Source organism: Cephus cinctus, unplaced genomic scaffold (genome assembly GCF_000341935.2).
Source record: "Cephus cinctus unplaced genomic scaffold, Ccin1 Ccin1_scaffold1566, whole genome shotgun sequence".
Classification (NCBI taxonomy): domain Eukaryota; kingdom Metazoa; phylum Arthropoda; class Insecta; order Hymenoptera; family Cephidae; genus Cephus; species Cephus cinctus.
Window position 1 is genome coordinate 31141 of NW_014333878.1, and position 15686 is coordinate 46826.

Below are 15686 nucleotides of genomic sequence, written 5' to 3' on the forward strand. Positions count from 1 at the left end.
TACCCAACAAAATATTAAAACAAGTATTGTAACAAAAACCAGCCGAAAAATAAGTATGTGCATATGTAGTTCCTGAAAGTGTCCGAATATTAAAGTTACGTGGAAATCGGACACTGTTTTATTTAAACCGTATTATTCAACAACTGTTGCAAGTTATGTAAATAAAATTTACGCTCTTGTCTATTAAGCGTATACGTTATCATAATCCTTAATCATTTTTTTTTTGTTAGAAATAAAGTTATAACGTAATATAGTAAAAATCTCATAGTGTCCGAATATTAAAGTTACTCACTGTATGTTTCAAATAAAATATCTCCTGAATAGTTATACATAGAAAGAAACTATTGATATATACATCGGATGTGTAAAATGATGAGCAATAATAAATCTGACTAACTAGACCGCAATCCCCGTACAATGTTCTCTCGGGCAACAAATAACAACTCCGGAAAATAGATAGGCAAATATTAACAACTTACGTAAGGCCTCCCAAACCGATGGATGTGAAAAAATTTATAGCAAATCTTGTGTTCTTCGGATTATCTCTCGGGAACAGGCCTTCAAATGCTTCTTCTAAAGTCCTGTAATACGTAATATTTTTTTTACATTAAAAAACTATATAAATATTATTGTTATTGTTTGAACAAATATTACGATAAACATATTTTAATGTGCCTATTTCAATATTAATCCTTTACGATCAAAATGCGTTAGGACATTATAGCCGCATTGACCGGAAGTATTTTGTAACAGGAAACGAGAGACATATTATAGATTAAGTAAACGGTTGTTTTTAAAGAATACAGTAGTTCATTCAGTCTATTGGTAGCTGTCATTTTACCCTATTATGACAGTTTTTGTAGAGAATATCTAATAAGACCAAAACGGTAAAAGTACGTAGCTCAGAATATCGCCGGACTTTAACAGCAAAAAGTTAGTCTAATTTACACTGACACGTAATATAGGCTATTGCTTTCCCTTTATTATCTGCAATCCACGTACGATTAAACGTGAGCACCCCTATGAATAAGAGCAGCAAAATTGAGAGTTAGGATCTCAAAAAGGCAGAAATAAAATGTTGGAAAAATGATTAGGGAGTTTTTGAAGACGAAGATTACAATTTTCATAATTAAAAAACGAAATTTAAAAGACAGGACCATAACGTCCGACAATTTGTTTTTAAACACTTCCCAAGATTTTTTAAATACAATAGTTTTTACCTGGTGATTTTTTCTTTCTCAATTTCACAAAACGTTATGAAAAAATATACTATGAAACTACTTTAGAAAATATTACTAAAAATGAAAGATGCAGTTTCACATACCACCATGCAGCCTCCTCGTGGCATGCTTTAGGGTCGTGAAAAAATCATCAGCTAGTGTCAGAGGTCACTCAGGAAAACTCCAAATCAAACAATATCCATCAGGATTTAATTTATTTAATACACTATTAGATAAAAGTTCGCTTTTATGAAAACCAACGTAGTGTTACGTCCGGATAAAAATCATCGCTCATCTTTAACCTTATTCTGTTGCTATTTTTATTCATCACGGTTATAGCGGCTATACCTTGTCCATTTGTATCATGAGCTACAGTCAAAAGAAATTTAGAATTAATAAAACAATCTTTTATGTCGTTGATATAGAGGATAAAAAGCAGAGGATCTAGGTGTAAGCCCTGCACCCGACAACGCTGCTAGGGGCTCAGATCTCGCAGACCTGACCTTAACGACAAGCTGTCTACGCAATAAACAGGAGGCAATCTACTGCGACAAAACCCCCCTAATTCCCAATGAAGAGAGTTTGCCAAGAGCAGCGCATGATCAACCGTGTCAAAGGCTTTTGAAAAATCACTATAGATAGCGTCTATCTGAGAATCCTTCTCAATGTTAGAGGCTAAAAAGTGAGAAAACAGAACGAGATTCGTGACAGTGGAGCGCCCCCTACAAAAACCATGTTGCTTGGGAATAATGAATGACTCAAAGATATCTAGTTAATATTTAGAGACCAGCAGATCAAGAATTTTCGGTATGCAGGACTGAATTGCGATAGGGCGGTAGTTACTAACGTCATCGCGAATACCGTCGTGCAACAAATACCTCTGAAAAATAATTACGAAACATGTTCGCAATTTCAGTCGAGCTGCCTGACTGGATCCACCCGAAATGTATGTGAGTTAGAAGGACTACAGTCTTCCTAACATTGATAACATAATCCCAGAAGGATTTAACATCGGGAACCACAAGAAGGCTTCAACATCCGAGATATATTTTGAATGATCCCGCTGCAGAGCAACATCGCAGGCCATGCGTAGAACCCTGAATTTCTCATACAAATCAGATGAGTTCATGCGCTTATATAACATATGCGTAATTTTCTTGTTCAAGATACAGGCCCTCGTGTCCTTACTAACCCACTTAGGGTAAGACGAGGAGCGCACAGTCACTAACGGAACAAACTTCTCAATCCCCTCATATTAAAATAGCATAAAAACGGTCTGTTGCACCACTAATATTGCCTGCACTTGAGAATACAGCATCCCAATTTACAGCTGACAAATAAACCAGCTTCCCCTGATAATTAGCTTTTGTAAAATCCCTAAAAGATGAGGCGTCGGAGACCACATGACCTTGATGCAAAGAAAACTATAGACTTATTTCAAGCGGGGGATGAGGCGCATCCACTGGCGACACGTAATTAAGCGTATAACTCACACTGCAAGGCATATCCGTAAAAAGCAGGTCAAGCAATTTGCCACGGTCGTTGAAAATCGAATTGACTTGAACAAGATTCAGAGACAACGCCAATTCGACAAGCAAATCATAATTGGATTCTTGACTGATACACTGAGCGGCATTAATGACGTCCCAGGGAGAAGTTAGGGGAAGAATGGCGAAGCGAAGTGGGGGCGGCCAACAGCCTAGAAGCAAGTCAAGCCGAAGCGTAGAGGGGGTAGCCTTTTTCCCTCGCTCGGGACACCTTTTATGTCATGAGTCGGAGGAATCCCGCATAAGAGCGTCTTCCTCGCTCCTAGCGACGGTTTCATATTAGACTCTCTCACTCGTTGTTAGTGGTGCCTCTCCGAGTTTATCTAGCGCGTATAGGAGCGTCTCGCTTACGCGCTCGCTCCCTGCGTATAAGAGCGTTTCACTCAAGCCAATGGGCTCTCTGGCTTCCACCAAGCTTTAGCCATCGTCAAGGACGTTGCGCCATAAAGGCTATGAGTCGAAACGAGACTCGAATAGCCAGAGCTTTTCCCCTTGCTCGGGATACCATTTTCGTCACAAGTCGGAGGAGTCCCGTATAAGGGCGTCTCTCGCACTCCTAGCGTCCATTCCCTATAAGACCCTCTCACTCGTTAGCGGTGGCGCAGCAAGTCCCTGGAGAACGTAGAAGAGCGTCTCACTCAAAACAATGAGCTCTCTCGCTTCCACCAATACCTCAGTCATCGGCAAGGAAGTTGCGCCGGTAGTTCTGTGAGTCCAAGCGAGACGCTCTTATAGACAGGATGCGAGCACATAAGCGAGACGCTCCTACACGCGCTAGAGAAACTCAGAGGCACCACTAACAGCGAGTGAGAAAGTCTCATATGAAACCGTCGCTAGGAGCGAGGAAGACGCTCTTATGCGGGACTCCTCCGACTCGTGACATAAGTGGTGTCCCGAGCGAGGAGAAAAGGTTACCCCCTCTACACTCCGACTTGACTTACTTCTAGCCTGCTGGCCGTCCCCACTCTCGCTTCGGCACTGTTCCCCTAACTTCTTTCTGGGACGTCGTAATGCCGCTCAGTGTACAAGACAAGAAGAAGACAAGAAGCTACGTTATGATCCATAAAACAAGGGACATTAAAGTCACCAGCAAAAAGGGAGTACGTTTCACCATCATCACATAAAACGCGCTAAATTGAATCACAATACTCTCTATACAGAGAGACCGTGGAGGCAGGGGGGGAGGTAAACAACACCTATTAGCAGATTTGAACCGGCGACCTTAACGGATACAAATATTTGCTCAATGTGAGCAACAGGGCTAACTACAATTTTTGTAGGCACTGAATGATGCACTGCAACTAGAACACCACCCCCGTGCGCCTTAACACTGATATCATAAGAACGGTCACACCTAAAGACTACTATCACACGCAGACCTAACGCGGCATCAGTGATATCTGCAGAGAGTCAAGTCTCGGTTAAAATAATAACACGCAAGTCCGCACTGGTGATGATATTAAGAAGTCTACTGAGTTTGGTCCGAAGACCACACACATTCTGGTACATACATACAACATGGACAGGCCTCGCACGCTCACTAGTTTTTTGAGGCAACACGGGTAAACCGCTGCACAGCAGACTCATCGACGATCACGGGGGCGCCATTGACGCAACAAATAGTTGCACTCTCGTTTCCAGCAGCGTGCATGTCAGTAAGTTGCGCCCTCAATCCACGAAGATGGTCATGTTGATGTAGGGTCAGATCCGCCATTACTTCGACATCAGGTACACGAATGCGGCGCTTGTTCTTAAGAATATCCAACGCATCCGCAGCATCAGATAAGACAACCTTCACGAAACGAGGTTTGCGTCCTTGAGTGCACTAAGGCGCATAGCTCTGACAGGCCCAGATTCTCAGCTAACCCATAAACCATTACTTCGACATCAGGTACACGAATGCGGCGCTTGTTCTTAAGAATATCCAACGTATCCGCAGCATCAGATAAGACAAACTTCACGAAACGAGGTTTGCGTCCTTGAGTGCACTAAGGCGCATAGCTCTGACAGGCCCAGATTCTCAGCTAACCCATAAACCATTGCGTTACGCGATCGACTGAGCCGATTCGTAGCCTCGGCAACAATTACAATGGAGTCCACCGCATGCAGTATTCGATTAAGACTAGCCTCAATCTGCGCAAACTTCAATTTAAGGTCACCGACCTCAAAAGTACACTATAGTACAGTCGACATCCTCGTACCTTAGAATAGCTGCTCATAATCCGAAATATGTAACGGTCCTAAAACCGACCATGAGAATGGTATACGACTCAACTTCACGCAAAATATAAAATATGCACCACACTGAAGCTATAAATCTGCATTCAGCAAAATTAAAATACGGGTCGCACAGTCGAGCACATCCTACGAGCGAAAGTGCAATAACAGTTCGAAATCCGATATAAGCACAACTGTCAATACTGCTCTAGAGCGCAACGAGCACACCTTAATGATTCGAGCACAAAAGTCGGCTAAAAAGGATCCAAAGCCTACAGATAATTACATCAACGTAACAAGTCCACTTTACAGAATCACTGAACATATGTATAACTACACAGATATGTCACCTACAGAGACGAGAAATCAAAATTAGTTTTAAGGGGGAATGGTACCGACGATTCTATGTGTGCGTGTGTCACACGTACGAGAGCTCGAAGCGAGGAAACTTCGCACCCAAAAATCTCTGTACAGAAAGCACTATCAATAAATTGATGACATAAACTTGAAGCCTTCCGATAAAGTAACTTTCCCTGCGGAGCCGGATTTTTGAATTATTGCTTAGGAGACATATAAAATGTAGGTGAAAATTGAGACTGACAGCCTACGGACCTGTCATGGCGACCCAACAAGACCTTTGCCGTACCCTGTCTCACACTTATCGCACTATTGCACAGAACCACGGACGAAAATCGAAAAAAGGGCCACGCAGGGAAAGTTCTACATCTATAAGCTTAACACCATTTCAATGGCAATCGTTGTAGTACACCCGTTTCCGAGATTTTTGGGTATTAACATATTGAACTGTCAATACGCAGATTTTCCTCGCCAAAAACTTGAGTCGTTTGCCGCTACGAGCGCTCGTGTATCTATGACGTCAATATGCGCTGTAGAGGAAACGCAGAAGACAGACTGAACGGACAATCAACTACATGACCGTACTTATCGGGGCCCCTGCAGGGTTGCCTATTATGTGTAGTGCGCGAACGTAATAATATTTACTTTTTCATTTTTGTGTAATACCTATTTTTTATTAAATTTCTCATTGATAAAATGCTCAATTGTTTGAATGGAATATGAAATGCGTCTAAACTAATACAAAATAAATGTTACATCGAAGTTAGACTATCTTGTATGTACGTACATACACATGAAAATTTCTGTTTCTGTTATTTTTACGACGCCTACTACTGGGGCTCGTGTAACATGACACCTCTTTTGTAAAATGTACTTATACTTATGGTACATGAAACTGGAACTCGAATAGCAGTTTGTCAAAGCAGTTTGATGCCATATTCAGAAATTCTCAAGAAAATCGACTTTGAAATTTTGCGAGAGCTGTATGTACACCAAATGTGTTATAATATTTAGGCATGTCCCGTAGTTCACCTGGTAGCGCTCGAGCCTAGTAATAGCGGGGTTGATGGTTCAAATCTCACTTCTAGCGTCTTTTTTTTTCATCCAATTCGCCTACTTACATCATTTAAATATAAAAATCACCACATCTATGCCAATTCACAAATATATAATTATAATCTTCGATGAAAATCGCACGTTATTTTAATTACTTTTAATTATCACCTGATAGCGCTCGAGCCAAGTAATCGCGAGGTCGATGGTTCAAGTCTCACTTCTAGCGTCTTCTTTTTTCATCCAATTCGCCTACTTACATCATTTAAATATAAAAATCACCACATCTATGCCAATTCACAAATATATATAATAATATAATATATAATATATATAATATAATATGTAATAATATAATAAGACATAATATATAATAATATATATATAATATATAATATATATAATATAATATATAATCTTCAATGAAAATCGCACGTTATTTTAATTACTTTTAATTATCTCGAGGTTAAAATGGGGAATAGGCCAAAAAAATAATATCCAGCAGTAATATTCTTCCATTAATAATATATATAATAATTTGGTGTACATAAAGCGCTTACAAAATTTCAAAGTCGATTAGACTGCTCAACGCTACTGAGGCCGACTCAGGCCGACTACTCGATGACGTTTATACTATAGTAGCATGAATGGCAACGGCGCAGCCCGGCAACACCGTGCACACGTCACGCTTATTTCCGCAATTGGCCGTCACGCGGCAGCACCGTCAACTCAGAGTTCGCCGAGCTGTACTATTCCCCCTTAAGAGCGAACCCGCCGACTCAGGCCGACTATTCGATGACGTTTATACTATAGTAGCATGAATGGCAACGGCGCAGCCCGGCAACACCGTGCACACGTCACGCTTATTTCCGCAATTGGCCGTCACGCGGCAGCACCGTCAACTCAGAGTTCGCCGAGCTGTACTATTCCCCCTTAAGAGCGAACCAAAGGTAGACTCTCCTCAGTCGCCATATTGATAATATTTTATTGTATATATTATGTAACAATATTCACAATAGATAATTATAATTTTGTATACATTCTAAATTAATTATTATTTTGATATGGAACGAATGAGAAAAAAATGCGAATGCAGACGCGATAAAAAAAAGTCCGTTAAAGAGAACATTTTTTATTGACTATAATGAAAAGGACGTGACAAAGGCGCTGCAAGCGATAAGAGATGTACGAGCAACTTGTATAAAATTCCACAAATTACTTTGCGAAATAAACTGTGTGGGAAAGCACCAGAAACCTCAGAGTAAGTCGAACGAGAGGCCGTACTTGGATGCGACGTTGAAAAAAAAATTGGTAAAATGGCTTTTGGCGACAATTGAAATTGGTTCCCCTCTCAATAACGACTGTCTGCTATATTCGATAAAACAACTAGTGGATACGGAGAAACTGCCTGACGCATTCAAAAATAATATACCTGGAAGGAAGTTATTCAAAGCTTTTCTCAAATGCCGAACATCTTTGCAAACCTAGAGCTATTCTTAACGAAGATCGTATTTGAATTTGGTTCGCAGATGAAAGAGATCAGCTCGCTGAGAAAGTTTTTCTCTCGCCGATAAAATATTTCAAAACCCTCGACGAGTGTTTAATATGGATGTAACAGCAGTCTATGTTTCATCAAAGGGTGGTCTCGTACTAGCGGAAAAAGGTAAATCGGTGTACGACGTGACTACTAATGATAAAGAAAATTTCACGACTCTCTTTACCGTTAATTTTGCTGGAGAATTTGCTACGCCGCTGATAGTATACGTTGTGACGTCAATTTCGCGATCGAGCCTCGTCGGGAGATGAGAGACTGACCGACGCACAACTTACGCGATTCCTTCGCGTTCCAGGCAATCCAGGGCTAACACATACAATTCGAAATAATACCTCTGGTATTGTTGGGCGCCAGGTTCCAAAACGGGAACCACGTATCTACTTCTACGGTTCGTCTTCGCGTGCCTACGCTGGCTAACTTAGCTACACGGAGGCGGCGGGGATCTTCAAGAGTAAGGACAACTTCCACAAAATGAATACTCCGGCTTTTTGGGTCAACAATAACAAAATCGATCGTTTATTTTGCGCCAATTTCGGACGCGACCACGCGGATATAACAAAATCCAAATTTAACAATTTCGAAATAATTAATGGACCCAATCAGATCGCGACTAAAACAACAACGAAGGACAATATCGATTTCAGCTTAAGTCCTAATCCGAATGTCTACATACAAAGTTCGCGATCTATTCCGCGCAGTCTAACTCTTACAGTTTGCTAAAATAACATCGTACAATCCGACAAAATTCGAGACAATTCGAAATTTCGACAGTTTCAACTTCTTCCGGACAATTCGCTATCGGTTCAATTACGACAATTCTCAATACATGAGTCGATTCAACAATATAATGCGATTTAATCGCGACACTTCGTAAACACGACCTCAAGGACTATTCCGGGTCTCTCGGCAACACGTCCCTAACATGAACGCGATACAATAAGATTCGGAGATCTAACATTCAACATTGCCGAGAGAACTTATCATTCAAACACATTCATTCGATCCGATTGACAAACGCGCGGTAAATATGTCCACGATGGGCAACATATTTACGCGAACACAGTCCCTTGCCAGTCGGCGGAATCTCGTACTCAAAACGAACGCGATTCTATGAGTGGGAACATCTCTCACGTGCCTATAGGCACAATTCAACGACAAACATACAAAACGCGGGGTGTTACGAGAATTCGTCGCTCACAAAAATTAACAAATCGCTTACCGAAATCTCTACGTATCTTCGATCTGGAGAATTTAGACCGTATACGCGGCCTCGGATGAGGTCCGGATTCTCCACAGAAATTACCCCGGAAAACAAACGGTTCCAAAAACACGACTCGCGTCGTCGACGGTCCAAGCAAGAAGAAGGAAGTTGCCTTCCCTTTCGATCGTAATCGGCAGATCAATTCGCGAGTCTTCGTTCCGTTCGTCAATAGCGGTGGGCCTCCGTCATAAGCTGTGGTGCGTTACAGGTGCTTCGTCGTTCGTAGGTCTATGTCACGCGGAATGAGTAATAGCTCCCTGCTAGTTACTCGGTGCGCGTAGACCAGTTCATGTAGCTCGGGTGATAGCGTGCGTAGAGTTGATCCAAGTGGCGAGGTGATTGGTGCGGTGAGCTACAGCGCGCGTAACTCGGGCCCTGCCGGCGCTCTGACGTCATTCAGCCTTTCGTCCTCGTTCCTTCCACGCTGATGATCCCTCGCTGGTTCTTCTTGAGATTCGGTAAGCCCGCGAATACAATATTCGCTGCATGGGACATAGCAAAAATCAAAACAACAAAATCAGAAATCAACAAATTCGCAACTTCGTTAGCCCTTGAGGTAGTGGCATCTTGCCTGGATTCTTCTCTAATACGCGTTTTCCCGCGTAACACTACAGTTTCCGCCGAGGCCCTGACGGGGTAAAATCTACCACGTCACAACGTATAAACGCCTTCCAAGGGGCTGTATCAAATCTGCTCCGCGGATTTGGAGTATAGGGAAAACTGAGAACGACTGGATCACGAGTGAGTCGTTGTATGAATATTTCACCAACGTTTTTCATCCTTTCCATCCTTCCTGGCTTGTGTTATGTATGAGCACACTCGACTAGAATCGTCCAAACGAAAAAGATTGAAAACATTCATTCGAAACCGTGCGCTGGCCGCCACCTTGGCACGACGATACGCCAAACCAGCGTACTAGCAATGCGTGCTAGCAAGTCCAATCAAATATGAATTTGATTAAAAAATCCTACCAGACACCGCTAAATAACAGAGTACCTAGCGCTATCGTCACTACCATCCAACACATCGCCTAGATTGATAAGGAGTGGCGACACGTCAGATTATCGATTGTTGAGGATGAGTTCCCACAGGGTTCAGTAAATACTGTTCACTGGTTTTCCCTGGAAAACAGGATTCATTTCCTAACTGATTTTTAGCGCTTATGTTTTTTGAGATTTCACTGCTCCTTGTCACCTTTCTGTATACACTTGTTTTGTCAAGTAATACTCTATAAGGAATCACCTATCGTTTTATCAATTATTAAATGACCATTAAATCATAATTCAATACGGGAAACATTAGTAATGTAAGAGTAGCGAAAACGTTATAGAAAATTTTGAAAATACAATTAAAATAATGGGCCAGTACTAGATTATATAATAAGCAGACATATAGTGAATTATGTACGAATTATGTACATACGATGTTATGTATGATTTCAATACTTTTTGTTAGAGGAATTCACAGCATTCCTGTACTTGACGCAGTTTTTTACACATAAGTGTTTATTTTGTTTTGAAAATAACCTACTCTATAATTTGTTCGTATTACACATGTTAGCATGATAAAGATTATAATTATTACCATTATTAACAAATTTTTAAAAAATTATTAGAATTCATTCAGGTTTTTTTTCCCATTGAACCCTAGCATGCATTTCAGGGACTTCCGAGGCCCTGTCACATATCGATAATGGCATATTTATCGAAGTATCTGGTTGATTTTAATGTGCAGCCAAAAATACTTGAGTTGCACATACGTTTATCCTAATTTTAAAAAAATTATACTTTTAAATAATTTGTGTAGACGAGATTCACAAAAGATGCTGTGACGTGGAATTTTAGATGCACGTCACAAGAGAGACAAAATTAGCGAATTTCCGGCTACATCGTTTGGCCCTATGCGATGTGAAGAGGTTCCGTGGCGTTGGACTGACTTATTTTATAAAATTTTTTTATTTCCTTCATAATGATGTTTTTGTTATGTTTTGGAATCTCTAAACGGATCCGATTAAAAAAGAATCTATTAAAAATTTGATTGCTGCTGGCAGACCGCGCTGGTGAGACGAAGAAAACATCAGGATGAAGTGCACACTCTAGGAACCCAAATACACAGGACAATCTTGGGGCTGGAGCCGTCCGTCGAGGGAGTAGAGATGAATGAGATTTGCACTTTTCGAAAAGATCACTACAGTTACCACAACCACCAAAGATGCCAGAATCTACTTCATCGGGGTCATCAAAGCAATTGAAGATCGCAAACGCTCTGACGAAGCCTATGTTCTCACGAATGTAATTGGACTAGGGAATATATTACAGCGTGCCTCTCTAAAAGGTTCCCGATTTTTGAAATTAGTAGCATGTAAGGATTCATGGTTCTGAGAAAAAATCAATCTATCGAATCGAATCGTATCGGATAACTGAGAATCGATTCTCGAATACATCAAATAATAAAAGATCGATTTTCATAAAATCGTATCAATCAAATCGCGTCGGTAATATATCGACGCAAAGTTGACGATATAGCCAACATTTGCATTAGTTTGAAAATATAGAAGTGCTATAAAATATACACATTAATTTCTGGAGACCATTGTTTAAAAGAAAGAAGAATATTCTCAAAATATTATTTTGACGCAAATCAACAGGTACGATCTGAGTCAATAAATGGACAAAACGAGAAATGTGCCCATAGGGTAATAAACCGTTGATTCGTGGTATTACGGTTCGCTGGTGTAACCTAAACTTTCTGAATTTTCAAAAAAGTGCAAACTCTCATTGGATTTACCAACCATTTAACCAACAGAGTCGAATTTATTTTAGAGCAACTAAAAGCAACTATTTTTTTCATACCACTAGTCCCATCAGTTCTAGAATCATCGATGTAAATCTCGAAACTCTGCTAGCATCACTCACAATGCGGTGGAGCCTAGGAACAGAAGTGTTTTCATCTTGTACAGCTTTATATCGTTTTGTCTAGTTTTCTATAAAGTATCGTATAATGACAGCTTGAGGGATCCGGTATCTAGGAAACTGTGTTCATGTTGATATCTGGAGTGAATAGGAAGGCGATGAGTTTTTGATAATGTGAGATAGATCGTTGGGTCGCAGTTTCCAGCCTTACGCATTTCCGATCAATACAGGATTCGCGGATTACTAATCGGAGACGAGCTGAAAGATCTGTGCTGTTCAATATTATTTATTTATCATTTTTGGATTTGCATTATCGTCATACAGCTCACGTCTAGCGGAAGCGTTTCTTTAGCGCGAAGAGTATTATGAGTCCGTTAGGCATTAGATATCGCAAAATTTCTTCTAATTCCCTTGAAATTAGTCAAAGCGATAATCATGATTAGAGATTATTACCTTTAACATTCCAAGAATCCAAACACCAGTCGTGCGACTGGAATCAAAACAAGTGTCCAAGCGCTATCAGTGAGCACTTGCCTAATACATTAGAAATATCAGTAAGCCGATACTTGAAAAAACCGCTAATCCAATTAGTCAAATTAAATTCTCAAATCAAGTAATAAATCAAAATATCAAATCAAAAAGCAACGTTAACACCTTGGGAGAATAAAAATCGCTATCGTTACTAAAAATAACGTATTCCTTTCGAGAATATAAGCAGCGGCTTCCTCGACAGGAATTCACTCTGTTTTCGGATTCCGATTCCGACTCGGCTCGTTCGTTGTTAAGATTCGTATACACCAAAAGATGGCAAAAAATAGTAAAGATTTAGGAAACATAATCATTAAGAATTAATTAGGGAATCTATCCTGCATTCCAGGGCCAAGCAGTGAACAATATTCAGCTGAAAACTGTGGGAGCTCATCCTTAGCAGTTCTTGGTCTCAGGAAGCATTGTGTCTCATTTCTGTATCAGGAAACCTGCTATCCTTGTAGATCTTCTGCAGCAAAGTCATTGTACCAGAGCTGTCAGAAATCGACTAAAAACATGTTACTAACACCCACCTAAAAAGACCTGAGTCTGAAACTGATTTCCAACGTCACTGTGATTAGGAGCTATCTGAGTCAAAACCTTCCTAAAGGTAATAGGTTCAGCGAACGGGGATCATTGTGACCATCTATGGGTCCTGAATCATTATCATCTCTACCTTCAGCTGGATTATAGTCTCCGGACGCAGTGTGCAATTTGCTTTATTATAGTTCCAACTATCTCTTTCCCATTCCTAGAACCTAGTACAGGGAAAAGTTAAACAAATACACTTCTTATCACTTGCGGTACAATAAAAAAAAACAATAAGAGTGTGTGAGAGAATGAGATAGCAGTTAAGTGACTTTCTAGCATGTAATTTATAGGACAATATAGTAAGATAATTTAATTTTTAAAATCAAGTGTTATTTCCTGTCAAGACGCCTGCCCAGTGCACAAACCCCCTTAAAAAGCCTCCAGGTTCCTAATCCTCTAAAATCGCGAAACATCTGAATCCCTTAATCACAGAATCGAGGTCTTTAAAGCCCTATAACTACACTAAGAATAGTAAACTATGGGAAATCAGTTCCTTGAGCATAATTAATGGACGAAATATTATTTTTAAAGTGAAACTTCTTATGGCACGGTGTGAATTGAAAACTATGAAACGAAAAAGTGTCAGTAAAAAGAGACAAACGATATAGATGTATAGGGCTCAGCGTGCGAGAGAATGAGACGAAACACGCCTCTATATAGTTTCCCTGTACTCCGCCTCTTCTTTGTGCTATGGTTCGTAGCGTCCCCACTCCTACATTTCATACATGTGCACACGGCAGGCACGAGGACCCAGGCGTGAGAGCTATAGGACATTACATTCTGTCCTGTGCGTGCGCTCTATTCTCTGCGCATATATGAGAAAGAATTAAAAGCGTTTAGGGCAATAGGACATTATTGAAGTGAAACTTCCTTAGCGAGACTGTGAATTGAAAATTATGAAACGAAAAAGCGACACTAATAAGATAGATCATGTATAGCGAACGAGAAAATGAGATGGAACAGAGTTTTACACAGTATGCCCTATTCTCTTAGTTTCCTCTTCATACGATGCTTCGTGTCCTCTCCACTCTTTTCTTTAAGCATGCGAAAGCTCAGGCCCTATGTCATACATACAATAGTATAACGCTTGCTTAGGTCTAAACACTATAGACTATACATGCGTTTGTACTGATGTATGGATGTATGTGTGTGTGTAATCAAGCGTTGGGAAAAGGCATCGTAGCGTGCTGTACTGTATACGTTTACTACGTCGTGTGTGTCGGAGTTACATTTTTCTTATCCTTACATTTAAATATTATAAAGTTATTGTTCAACCATGCCGAAAACAAATGCTGATAAGTATCGAGAGTATCGGCAGAAAAGAAAAGCGGCAGAAAATAAAACGAAAAAAGAAATTTGTTCATTGACTTGGTATTAATATCATATGCAATATAACCTACCATTGTCTCACACTCTTGTTTACTCTTGCTACATTCATCTCATTCTCTTGCACATTATTTTCAATAAATGTTACCTAATTCTCGCAGATAATAATCAATTAAGTAGCAAAGTTTCACTTCTAACGTGAGTGCCTACACACACACTTTTTTTTTTGGTAATAATCCATCATAAATTACGTCTTCCTTTGTAACAGTATAAACTGTGGCCTACAAATCTGTATTAGAACTACCGGCTAAGCCAGAACAACTACCGTATGCAAAACAACACCGCTCAGAAAACCCTGAAAAGTGTGAATTTTGTCATGTAATTTGTAGTGCAATATGATCTTCTGTTCTCGATGTTTAACACTTTCGGTGCTATGGACGTCTGAACACGTCTAATAATTTACGCACTAAATTCAGCAGTGGGGGCGCTATGAGTGTGTTCAGGCGACGAGAGTCTTCATCCGTTGAAAGTACTGAAGTAATTACTCGTGAACAGACTTCTCACAGCGCTACAGTACACCAAAGCCAGTAGAGTATTCCGCGCATACACAATCAATTCGTCAATAGTATTTACCACAAAAATTGTTAACAAACCAATAGTACCACATGCAACTTCTGTATGTAGCCAGCAGAGCACCCAGCATTCTACCCTTTAATCATTTGAGTGTCGTGGTGGCATATATCGACAAAGCTAAACCTGGTCAGGAGTGTCATATGTCAATATATGCGCATCATAAAAGAGAATATATAAACTGCAGTAGAACCTATCCCCCAAAAAACACTTACGTGTAAAAAACTACGCCAAGTACAGGAGTGCTGTGTATTCCTCTAATAAAAAATATTGATATCAGGTTATGGAGGCCAAGTACATAAGTCACTACATGTTTGCCTATTATATGATCTAGCACTGGACCATCATTTTAATTGTATTTTCAAAATTTCTTATAACGTTTTCACTACTCTTTTACATTACTACTGCTTCCCGGAGTTGATTATGATTTAATGGTCATTTAATAATTAATAAAACTTTAGGTGATTCCTTATCGAGTACTACTTGGCG

The 15686-nt window shown here is 40.1% G+C and overlaps 1 protein-coding gene across 2 annotated transcripts in view; it reads right to left on the bottom strand.

Annotated features, from left to right (window-relative positions):
* LOC107273329 (pre-mRNA-splicing factor CWC22 homolog) overlaps positions 1-15686 on the bottom strand; it is a 36014-nt gene that overhangs the window by 18170 nt on the left and 2158 nt on the right. For both annotated transcript variants that reach the window (XM_025090655.1, XM_015751409.2), the window contains exon 2: positions 480-581. In XM_025090655.1, the coding sequence (XP_024946423.1) occupies positions 480-581 (102 nt within the window). The remainder of the gene's footprint in view (positions 1-479; positions 582-15686) is intronic.